The 13,051-nt window shown below is 32.5% G+C and overlaps 1 protein-coding gene across 1 annotated transcript in view; it reads right to left on the bottom strand.

Moving 5' to 3' along the window:
• Positions 1–707: 707 nt before the first annotated feature.
• Positions 708–13,051, bottom strand: part of LOC144973609 (actin-related protein 2/3 complex subunit 1A-like) — a 13,881-nt gene continuing 1,537 nt past the window's right edge. The window contains exons 2-13 of the mRNA XM_078916258.1: positions 12,596–12,683; positions 11,488–11,639; positions 10,819–10,924; positions 9,868–9,985; positions 9,384–9,443; positions 8,444–8,550; positions 7,893–7,995; positions 7,403–7,478; positions 6,972–7,072; positions 2,854–2,943; positions 2,260–2,350; positions 708–1,144 (exon numbers count right to left, since the gene is read on the bottom strand). Of these exons, the coding sequence (XP_078772384.1) occupies positions 1,106–1,144; positions 2,260–2,350; positions 2,854–2,943; positions 6,972–7,072; positions 7,403–7,478; positions 7,893–7,995; positions 8,444–8,550; positions 9,384–9,443; positions 9,868–9,985; positions 10,819–10,924; positions 11,488–11,639; positions 12,596–12,662 (1,110 nt within the window). The 5' untranslated portion in view covers positions 12,663–12,683 and the 3' untranslated portion in view covers positions 708–1,105. The remainder of the gene's footprint in view (positions 1,145–2,259; positions 2,351–2,853; positions 2,944–6,971; positions 7,073–7,402; positions 7,479–7,892; positions 7,996–8,443; positions 8,551–9,383; positions 9,444–9,867; positions 9,986–10,818; positions 10,925–11,487; positions 11,640–12,595; positions 12,684–13,051) is intronic.

Genomic DNA, 13,051 nt, shown 5'->3' on the forward strand with positions numbered 1-13,051 from the left:
AAAGTCAAATTCTCCATAGAGTTTTATTTCCACCAAGATTACATTTTCCGATCCTTCTCTAAATGTGCTTTACAAACTCATTACTGGAGGTGATCAAATGTGACACATGATGAAGTAATAAACAAGGGAGAAAAAAAAAACCCAGAAACAAACGGTTGTTTTTTGTTTTTAAGGGTTTTACAGCGCTTCCAACACATTAAGGACATATCAGTAAAAAGAAGAAAATGGGATAGTAAAAAGTTCTACAATTACAATTAAAGCACCCAAGAAAAGGTAAGACAAAGGGGAACTGGGAACAAATAGGGATCAGATGTAGATTCCAAGAGTACACTTCACTATCATGTTAGTTTGAGATCACTAAAAGTCTCATCCAGACACAAGCACAGGTCCCTACTAAGAGGAATACATTCAAATGTTTTACAAATCATATATAATATAAAGAAAACATAATACACAGTGCATTATAGAGAAATGATTTACAAGAAAAAAAAATATCATCTCCCAAATCTAACTATACATTTGACTGTTTCCCTCTCAGCCAGGACCAGGACAAAACCAAGTAATCTCATTCCAAGACAAAGAAAGAAAGCAAGTTGGAAAACAGATAGATATAGGGGGATAGAAGACGCAGTAAGCACCTCCCTGCCCACTATGGGAGGTCAGGAACCTCACCCAGAAATAACAAACGAAAGACCAACAACAAATAGTATGATCAATAAACTTTTAATTAATTAAATTTATCCTCCACAGATAATGAAAATAATTGGAATATTTCTAGCGTTTTATGGAATAGCAATAATAATATAAATTATAATTACAAATTGTCAAGAATGTGATGCAACAATTGATATTTATTATGAATATGAATATCAAATACATTTTTTGAAAAACAGAATATAAAGTGATGAATAAAGGGTTTTTAACCAATTTATATAGGTTTATAAATTGAATAGGCCTAAAAAGACGATCATTAAAGAAAAGGCTCTAAATATCACTTTTGACTCCACAATTGAGGGTAGCAATGACAGCAAAATAAATAAGAATTTGAAGAAAAGATATGATGAAAATGCAAATGCCGCCCTCTTTGGTATTCTTGACATTCCATTCAAGAGATGCGGAGACCTGCAATGCTCTTCTCCAAGCTCTGTGAATAGATAAAAAACAATTAAACCAATCATAGGTAGGAATTGAAAATCACAATTTTTGTTTTTTTTAAAGGGTTTTATGGCGCTTGCAACACAGTAAAGTCATATCAACGCCAGTAAAAAGAAAGAAAATGGGATAGTAAAATGTTTTAGAATTACAATTCAAGCAAAGAAGAAAAAGTGAGACAAGGGGGAATTGGTTCAAATAAGAAACAGATGTAGATTCCAAGAGCACACCGTCAAAGTACTTAGTTTGAGATCACCTAAAAGTCTCATCCAGACACAAGCACAGGTCCCAACTAAGAGGAATACACTCAAATGTTTACAAATCATATAATATAATATGTAAACTAAACATAATACTGCATAACAGAGAGATGATTTACAAGGAAAAAAATATCATCTCCCAAAACTATAACTATACATTCGACTGTTTCCCTCCCAGCCAAGGAGCTCCGGCAAGGATCAGGACAAAACTAAGTAATCTCATTCCAAGACAATGACAGGAAACAATTGGGAAACGGGTAATGGGGGATAGAAGACACAGCATGTACTTCCCTGCCCACTACGGGAGGTCAGGATCCCCACCCAGAAAATCACAATTTGAGAGGGTAAACAGCATTTATAAAACTAAAGTAAAAACGATGTAATTGGAACATGGAAACCCACAAACTAATGGCAAAAAAGCAAACAATTGAAAGTTTGATGCTAAATTATGCATTTTCAGGTCGTTCTAAAATGCCCACGAAAACAATTACCAATAATATAAATGACTTACTGGTATGTTTCCGTAAAATACAAAAAACAAAAAGAAACAAAAACAGTTCTATTCCAGCAAGAAACAAAAAAAAAAATAAATGAGAGAGAGAGAGAGAGAGAGAGAGAGAGAGAGAGAGAGAGAGAGAGAGAGAGAGAGAGAGAGAGGAGAGAGAGAGAGAGAGAGAGAGAGAGAGAGAGAGAGAGAGAGGAGAGGGAGAGAGAGAGAGAGAGAGAGAGAGAGAGAGAGAGAGAGAGAGAGGAGAGAGAGAGAGAGAGAGAGAGAGAGAGAGAGAGAGAGAGAGAGAGAGAGAGAGAGAGAGAGAGAGAGAGAGAGAGAGAGAAACAAAGTTCAGACCTTGAGGTCCCAAATGATGAGATTCCCATCCACCCCACTTGTGGCAATCTTGCTAGCGTTTGATTTATCCCCAGTGTGGATTGAAACTTGGCTGAGAAATGAAAAAAAACAAAACATGATCAGTTCCATATAGTGATTAATATTGTTATGTTGTCAATTTAATGGACAAATGATCCATCCCAAATATTTTATAAATATATTTTTGGATGATAATAATAATAATAATAAAAATAATAATAATATTAACAATTATAATAATAATATTGACAATAATAATAATAATAATATTAACAATAACAATAATAATAATAAACAAAACAACCCCCCAAAAGCATTTATATAGCACAATGCCCACTAAATGTGCTTTACAAGAAGTCCCAAGCCAACAACAACAGATAAGACTAGGTTGCAACCACCATTGAGTACAGATGATACAAGTTATCTTTCATTATATTTTATTTGCTTTCCACATTTATTTGTGTATTGTTGTGCTGACGAAGGGTTTGTACCCGAAATGTCTATTGTCTGTTTTGTTCCCATACGAAGCCTCTCCATTTTCACTCTTTCATTAGTATAAAAACTCTCCCAACTTACGTGATTGTATTTTGATGCTGGGTTTTCATCTCTGGTGAACTGTCACTGTCAGTTGCCTTCTTATCCAGATTTTTGAATCGGTTCATGGCACTAGAAAGGGAAAATGATGTTTAAAACAATTTAAAAAAAAAAAAAAAAATGCGGAAACTTTAACCCAATAGAAGCAACCCAAACATTTTCAGAACAACCCAATCAAAAACTTGACATAACAAAATGGATCAAATCAAATAATTTCTTGAGACCAACTGTCAAAAAACAGGATTATGCCAGGATGAGAATTATTCTGAAAAATATGTAAATCAAAAATCTCTTGAATTACAAAACTTTAGACATTTACAGTCCACAAATGACAAATAAAGCATATTTATTCCAATAAAATTGCATATTTTAGACTTGAGATTAAATTTACTGCCTCTTGTTAATCCAGACATAGTAAAATTGTATTGAGATGAACGGGTTTATTTATAATTCAAGGGCATTGGACGAGAAAGAGCACTGTGTTCAATCAAGAGACTCACTAAGTCTATTACAAAACTATTGAGGATAAAAATGCTATCACTCATCTCAATTAGAATAATTTTACTATTTTCATCACATATGAAATCAGAACATCTATAACAAGAGAGCTTTGTCGCGTGAATAAATGCCGGTTATGCACTCATCACATGTAAAATTTGTTTACAAATCCATAAATTTGGATAAGAAAAGCAACAAAGAGAACATTGGACTAAACTGAATTAGTCAATGCTAGAAATGGGACATCATATTTTATGTCTACTTTCTATTAGAAAATTTCATTTAAATATTGACATAACGAGAGTGCTGTATCTCAATGCAGATCTGGTTAGCTACATAGAGGTGCTTAGTAATAAACAAATTGAGCTTTTATATAGTGCAATATCCACTTAAAGTGCTCAAAGCGCTTTACAAGGGGTCCCTGGCTAACAGCAACGATTAACATTTAGGACCGGACATGATGCCTGGTAGGCGTTATTACAATATATTTGGGACAAATACGACACAGTTAATGACCAGGAACTCATTTTACACCCGAGTATGGTGAGAGAAAATGAGTAAAGAGCCTTTTCCAAGGACTCAACTATACGCTGAGCAAGGCTCGAACCCAGTACCTTCCGATCTGAAAGCGAGTGTCATACGACAAGACCACATAGCTGCACGTAATAGTAATAGACCAGTGTTCAATCCAAAGGGCAGCTTCAAGGAGCCGAATGACAACTCCAGGATTTCTTTTTAACATCCATATGTGACCACTGCCTCAAATTAACTATGTTGGGTGAAACAGATGATGTAAGGGGATTTTAAAGTAAAAATAATCAGAAATATGAAATATTATTTTCTAGCTCCTTGAAAACTTTTGCTCTTTCTTCTTAATGACGCATACCATATAAAAAGAATAATTCTTTTATTTAAATGGTGATGCTAGTCTCATACGTTCTGATTATTAGTAGATTTTACCATCTAAATCGTCCAGAAATAAAACAATCATGGGGTGATGGGTCACACATATTGTCATTCATTTTTTTAATTTTAAAAGATAATAATGAAATTCTAACATGGGATTAGTAGGAATGGCATAAACAAAAAAGCAAAGAAAATGAAGGACATTTCCAATCATCAAACAGTTTCCATAAGACAAAAGAGCAGCACTTCACAACACATAGATTTCTATAGATCAATATGTGTTTAACAAATCAGAATGTTACATTACGGGGATGATGGGACGGGGAGTCGTGGAGACTACTCCAGCTTGCAACAATCTTCCATACATTCCTGATGCAATGAATTACAGTTAGATTATTACGGTAAACATAAATCATCAAGGAGAAAACTACATTAGAATTAATCATGCTGATTTTTAATGTGAGTGGACAAAACAAACAAAACAAAACAAACAAAAAAATTAACAAACAAACAACAGCTTGAAACAGCAACTGGTTTGGTCGACAATCAAGATCTGAGGTATGAATCAACAATCAAAACATTGAACTAAATCAGTTTCATGATCATTTTATGTATGTAAAGGGGTCCAAAAAAAAATAAAAATAAATCAACCCAATAAAAAAAAAACCAAACTATTGTCATAAGAAACTTTTTAAAACAACATCCAACCATCACGACACAAAATGCTTGCAACAAAATGATTAGAAAGTACATTTGGATATTTCAAGTTAATAGACATTCAACAAAGGTATAAAGTAAAATATTTGTCCCTCACATGCAACACTCCTTGAAATAATCGGCGCATGTGGTTTGGTTCCATAGTATATAAAATGGATGAATTCATTTCTCATCTTAAATTGAGATATTTCATTTAAGAAACAATAATTGTCATAAAATATGGCAGTATTATCTTAAAAACTGTGATAGGCAACAGATATGAAATCTGCATCATTTGTTGGAGTAAATACTGTGCTACAAAAATGGACATAACAACTTTGAAAACGATAAAATTCCATAACGAGGAACATTCCAAGCTTCTTAAACCAACAACAAATAAATGGAAGAATATGTAGAGGTTGGAATGAAAAGAACATCCATTTTTTAATGAAACTGAAATATTCATTTCTGTTGAATACTTTTGCTGCTGCCCTGTTGTAACTGAGAGATAAACAACCTTTGTGACCTCGGACAGACAACAAACGGACCGATTAATGATCAAGGACGAAGTTGAGTAACAAGGAAGGTTTGAAGCTTGTAATTTTTAGCTCAAAACTTGAGAAAAGCAAGAAGAATAAATCAATTTAATCAGTGATCATGAGACTTAACAAAAAGAGTAGCCTATTCTATTTTTCATGTCAATCTGATTTTTACAGACTAATTCTTGGATCTTTCCAATGGGAAAGTTGTAAGCAGATGAGGTGAACAAGAGATGTCCCTATAAATTTTGCAGCACAAAAGACAGTGCATGTCATATTGTCTTTCGCTGGATTAATCTAACGCTTGCATGCAAGCTAAAATTGTATCAAAAAAGGGCACAGGAGTACAGAACTATCCGCTAGCTTCTACCTATCCTCATCTATTTTTGCTTCTTCAAAACCTTTGTACAGCATGCTGTCAGTAGCAAGACATATTTTTTTTTAGAGGTAAGACGAGGTAACTACACACACACTGAATAGCAATCAGTTTCATCATCGGACTCTCATTCACTCAGACCTTGCCACAACAATAAATTCATCTTCCTCATCCTCATCATCAGATCCCTCATGACGATTACTATCACCGTCTATGCTCCCACTAAAACTTGGTCCCTTTGGAAGTTTGCTGCCAAAACAAAATTCCAATTTGGTTAACAAAAAAATATCAAATTCTCCAAATTCAGATGCGAATGGAAAAGAAAAAGGTGCTAAAGGAATACTAAAATGAACAGGAATATAAATTTCAAAATTCCAAACTGTGAATACTTAAGATTATGATTTATAACTAGGAAGAAAACCAAAATTAAGAATAAAAAACAAAAACAAAATCAAACAAGCCTTATAAAACAATTTAAATGAATTGAATAATAATTTTTAAAAATATTCAAAGCAATAAACTCTCCTTTCCAGTACCTGTAAATCAAGTAATTTTAAGAATATGAAATAATGCATTCCAAGGACAAGTCTCAGAAAGAAATTTAATCAATGATAGGATTTTACTCTGATTTAATGCAAATGCAATAAAATAAATTAGCCTATTGCAAACAAACATTCCCATCTTCCCCCATCTTCTTTACAAGTAAATTTACAAATACTCTGTACAATACATTGAGCTGGTAATATCTATCAGGACTGAAATACTCCCCCCCCCCCCCCCCCCCCCCACACTCCTGAGCTTTTTGGCTGAGTGCAAAGCAGCAATTGACTGTGTGCACATAACAGATTTATGCACCTTTCGGTAATCAGAATATTGAGATAAGATTATACAGTCTTATCCTGACTCTCTTGGTATACTGCAATATTGTCTCGCAATGTAAATTTTAAATCCTAAAGCTCTTTCAGCCCAATTTCAAAAGTGAAAACAATTTATCATCAAAGCATCAACTAGACTTTACTATAATGGAAAATAGAGAAAAAAAAAAATTACAGTAAACATAAATTTTATAATAAGATTATAACTACCTCATAGTTCCAGATTCCTTTTGTTGAGGAACATCCAATTTTCCTTGACAAGTAATTTTACCTCCATCAACGGAGAAAACCATTGGGTTGCAGTCATAGCCCTATGGGGAAAAAAAAAATATAACAATAAACATAAATCATTTGTAAAAAAACGCTTGTAATATAATAAGCGAATCAAAATTAAAATATTCAAACTGATACATAGGAACAGAAATATTAAATTCTTTTCTTTTTTTAATTTTTTTTACACTTAATTAGAACAAACTAGAGAGGCATAAGATCACTTTTTCTTTTGTATTGGAGCTAATACACCGCTTTCAAATATACGACAAATCAACTAAATTATAAAAAATACTGGAAAAAAAAATAAATCAAAAAATAAAAGTATTACATTATTGTGAAAGCTATAATACTATAATAGTCATACTTACAGCTGCAACAAGAGAATTTTCAGTGACCCAAGAGATACTCATGAATGGGAGGAAACTCTCTTTGATTACTACCAATCTGAAAAGTTTCATGTCATTAAATAAATAGTAGGCAATAATAATATTTATAACTTGAAAATAATGTAAAATTTTCTACATAATATTCAATTACAATTACAGAGAACTATAAAAAGCGATTAACAAGAAACGTAGTTTCAATTTAGCCTGAAATTTTTTTCTCCTATTTATACCATCAAAAGAAAAAGAAAAGAAAGTTGTATCCAAAACAAAATAAATCAATAGATAGCATGAATCTCCAAATGTGGAATTAATATAATGCAAATTGGTTGGACAATCGACGTAAAGTTCGAAATAACTCCCATCTCTTAATATTCAGGTAGATCTAATGGAGAATATTCCTTTTATCTAATTTTTCGAGAAAAAAAGGAAAGGGGGGGGGGGGGGGGGTATTGAGGATTGAGGTCATTCTTACTCATTTCCCTTGGACGAGTCAACAATGGACACACTTGAGTCGTGGCCCACCCAGGCAACAAGGGTCCCACTGGGTGAGAAAGACACGGAGTGTACCCAGCCACCTACAACAATGAAATGAAAAGAGTTCATAATTCAATTCATAAACCAACATAGAGATCACTAAATCGCATTAAAGAACCACAGCTAATTATTACACCTATACCTGTAACAATGCGAAAGGGTAATATGAAAAAAATATATAAATTTTGAAATTGATTAACAAGCATGAAATTACAAAAATATTGAAGTCTGCAAAATGCCACAGTAATACTAATACATGTATCCTTTAAAAAATGGATATCTGTTCACTTTATTTTAAACATAACATTAAATATAAATTGTCACCAAAAAAAAAAAAAAAAAAAAGGCACTGTAAGGATTAGTCAGTATCAATATCAGTTGAAATCGACACAACTAAATAATAAGTCAGGATTTATTCTATGATCAGTCACTATAGACAGTTATAAAAATCATATTCCAACAAAAATAAAAGTCTGCAAAGTTGCACACCTCCTCCATTGCTGAATTCTGCCATCAGAGCACCAAAGGGCATCTTGGTACCCCAGCTGCAGGCACCGGGTCTCTCATCCACTTCCTTCTGATAAGCTGAGAATACTCTACAAATATGAACAATAGCAACAATGAGGTCTACATATCATACAGTACTCTGAAATGCAACAATGTTGAACATATATATTTTTTGAAACAAACCTTCCATAACATTATAAAGGAGTTAGAATTTTTTTTATTAAAATAAGAGAGACAACTCTGGTCAACTATAGTTTTAATGAATAAGGAATCATTCACTCCCCTGTCAGATATGAGGTCAGAAGAATTCACTCCTTTAATTTCAAATAAGCCTATAGATTACATTGCCACATAATCCAAATCTGCAACAAAATATACATACAATTTTGGTTCTACTTCAAACTCAAAACATATTTTCTCAATTACAATTATAGTTAATTGAACACGAAACCCTAACAATAAACCTTTTCAAACATCTGTCAATTCTTTTCATCCCAGGGGTTCATAGATCCTCACCAAAAACACCAAGAAAGACACTATCATCCATATTAATAAAACATTAAATCTGTGCATGTCGTCTACAGGGGAAAAAAAAAACATGGATAATTTTGCACATTAGATCTAGTTTACAATGGCCATAAACAAATTCATAAAACCAATTTTCCTTGATCCCATCGAGCTTCATAGATTTTCCACGGTTGAATTAGTGCCTAAGTTTTTATCACGTCACTTTTCTAGTCTTGTCTAGATCTTGTTGTCTTTCAGTTATAATTTTACTTTAAAATATGTTTATGTGAATGCCCGCAGTAGAGGGATAGAAAGACAGAATGGTGGGGATGCAGTAATTAGTTTAACATCGAAGATTTGCTATTTATTAATAATATAATATAAGATACAATGTAAAAATCCACATCAGAATTACCTGGATTTGAAGTCAGTAGATCCTGCAGCCAAAAGCACATTGTTTGGATGCCAGTCCAAGCTTAAAAGAGAAAGAGATATCAAAACAATTTATGGCGCAGTTCAGCTCTCAATATACAATTGATGATTTAACTCACTATTAGTTCCATTAATAATGAAGAGCTGAGTTATAATTTTATTCATATTATTGAAAAAGGAAAAACTAAAAACAAAACAAACAAAAAAATTACCCCCAAAAAACCCCAACAAAACAAAAACAATTCTTTTTATTATATGAAGCATGAAATTGATATAAATGCATCCAAATATACAACACAAGTAAAATAATAAATGTAAAAATAATATAATAATCAAATAAAAATATGGACATGTCATTTTGGAACATGTACTTAATTGGATATGATTGCGGAAAATAAAACTGACAGGATAATAAAAAAATAAATAACCTGTGACAAATAATCAAAAGACGAACAGAAAAGACATACCAAGTGACAGTTGATCTAATTGGCTTCTTGATGTGTCGACTGACCCACCAGTTATTTTCATCATCGTAATAGCAAATAGCAATCAGACGAGATCCACTGCCGACAGCAAACTTGTTTTCTGATGACAAATTACAGAAATATTAATACACAAGCCTATTTGTCCATTCATGAACAGAACGGTGCCCATTCAATATAATATATATATGTCCATTCATGAACACAACAGTGCCCATTCAATGAACATGATGATAAGTCGATCAACTCAAAATGTATGATTCAAGTGTTGAATAAAATTTGAACTCAATTTCTATTGTTTTAAGAGATAATAATACAGTTTTACTTCGTAAGAGAAATCCACAAGTGGTATTTGGGCAGGAAGAGATATTTTCTGCATTTAATATCTCATATATTTCCCTCACTTATCATAGAATTCAATGATAAGAACAGAAAGTGGTTCATATAAATTTTAAGAAACAAAACTCACTCACTCCAATGAAGGTATTGATTAATGAAATGTCAACTCAAGTTTTTTGAGTTATACTTAAAGTTGAATTTTCTCATTGGGGTCACTCTGAAGTAATAATGTCTTGACACAATAGGATTCAATAGTCGTAACGTCACTTCCTTCCTAATGACGCATGGTAACTTAGCAACACTGGCTCTAAACTATCGGAACAATGGCGGACACCCGTATGAAATATTTCTCCGGCGAGCATAAAAGCGTATCCAGAGAAAAAAAAAAAACCCCATAAATTTGATCATGTTTTGACTTATACACATTCTGGTCACAAGACATATGAAAAGTTCTAGCCAGCTTGAAGAATAAAAAAGTAATGATTTTCTTTGTTTAGAACCAAGATGGCCGCCGTGGCCAGGCGGCGTGACATCAGACTACTGAATCCAATTGGCCAAATGGTGGACATAAAATTCAAGCATACAAAGGAAACAAACCTTTGGGAGACCACTTGACACAGGTGGCAGCACGATTGATACGAGGGATGACAAGAACTTGCTTCCATTTGCCATCCTCCGGCATCCACACAAATGCATTACGATCCTGTAGATATTTTGATAGAAGAATAGCTTAATGAGTCTCAATTCTGAATGACCTTTAACCTCCAAATTGCTTGTGATTAAGAAATAAGGTCAGTAACACTAATCCCACTACCCATCCAATTTAGTTATTACCATCAGATTAACTTCCTGCTCCAGTAAAAAATATTGTTTCAAAACTTTGGACATAATAAATTGAACTTTAGGTAAAGGGGTTTGACTTCGAATTTTAAAAATGAGGCTCTATATAAAAATACACAAATATCCTTCTCAGATTGAGGGTGTTATCCTAGTCACAAACAAAAAAAAAAATTTTAAAAAATAACATTTTTATAAATCAAGAAGTTAAATTGTGAAGGAATTTCAGAGCCCCTGAAAACAAATGGGAAAATTATTGGGGCAGGTGGGGTGGTGAAAAGAAGAGAGTTGACAGTACTGCATTAACAATATTCACTGCCATTTGACTTCGCAACAAGATGAGATAAATTCTTAAAACATTCTCAAAACTCATCAAAACTGTATATATCATAACACTTTTGTCATTTAGCATCATATTATTATACTCACAGCAGAACAGGTAACTATTCTGTTGCTATTCGGGGCCCAGTCAATACTTGTGACACGTTGACCATGCTCACTCAGGGTATCTGTCTCATCCCACTTGCTCCCTGACTTCTTGTAAATCTTGACATTGGAGTCATTCAGTGACATAGCAAGACCTGCAGACGGATTAAAGTTTTTACAGAGTTAGTCACTTTATCTAAGCTTATTCAAACAAGATAGAAAACATCCAATTATTTCAGCAAGGATATCAATGACAGTCTCATACATGTCTATATATTCAGTCATTTTATTACTTTAAAAGCCATGATTTCAATCTGTATTATAGTTTATGAAATAGTTCTGCTAAAGATAAAGATAACGACAATAATTCGCTTTATAACTATAAATATTATTGTTTGAAAAATTTTAATTTAAAAAACCCCAAAAAACACAAACTAACTTCAAAACGTTAATAGAAAGGTGTTTCAGAAATAGAATTCAATTTATATATATAGCGTCTGTCCCACAAAATTTAGCTCTAGACATGGCATGCAATATACATCATAAAATTTACTCTACATATCATCAATAGCATTTAAAAGATAAGAATGCAGAATTATTTTCTAAAAAATGTAAAAGATGGTAAACAAAACTAACGAGGTGATACCACAAATACGGTATGTGAATAAAACCATAATATATACATGAGGATCACTCATCCATTCTTTCTCTATTTAAAAAAAAAAAAAATGATAATAAAAAACAAAAACAATCTGAACATAGCCGAAAGGGACAAGTTTAATAATTTTCTTTAGAATTTGACAGTGCCTCATTGACAGCATTCAATTTCTTAGTATCTCTGCATTTTTACTGACAGAATAAATACATTCTCTGCTTTCAAAGTCTCAAGTATTTTATTTTTAATCAAATATAATTCCAATATCTAGGCAATTCACTCTTTTTTAGTAATATAATGGTTCAAGCTCATTAACTTGAAACACACTGTAGGAAGCATCTGATTAGATTTCATAATTATATGGTTAAAGAACACTACATATTATAATATAAAAGGATTACTTTAGTTGTGTAAACAAGTTTTTGTTCCACATAAATATCAAAATATACAACCCACCATTTCTGTCCTTGCTAAATGCGTGGCATGTGACAGGAGCAATGCCAAAATCGTGTTTCTCAGACATTTTTTATGCAGTGAGCTTGACCTTTTTTGGATGATAAGCAAAATAAATGAAAAAGTAAGTAAACATCAAGAAACATCTCAATATAACAAAAGTTAATCATTATAATTATACAACTGCTTGTAAAAAAGTTAATAAATTAAAACTTCACAAAATCAATTATCTGACAATAAATTCTATAAACCATCAATGTACGCCTCTCAATTCCTCTCTCTAAATTTCACTCCTGTACGACATCTATAAGAAACATAATTGTTAAAATGTTTTTATTGCTTTTTGTTGTTGGCTGAAGAAGGTTTTTGAGACCGAAATGATACATGTTTGGTATTTTTTTCTATTTTAAAACTGTTACTGTTATAATCATTCTTGTTTATATATACATTCTTTTAATA

The sequence above is a fragment of the Berghia stephanieae genome, chromosome 5, assembly GCF_034508935.2.
Source record: "Berghia stephanieae isolate SIO BIC M18660-M18661 chromosome 5, UCSD_Bste_1.3, whole genome shotgun sequence".
Lineage (NCBI taxonomy): Eukaryota > Metazoa > Mollusca > Gastropoda > Nudibranchia > Aeolidiidae > Berghia > Berghia stephanieae.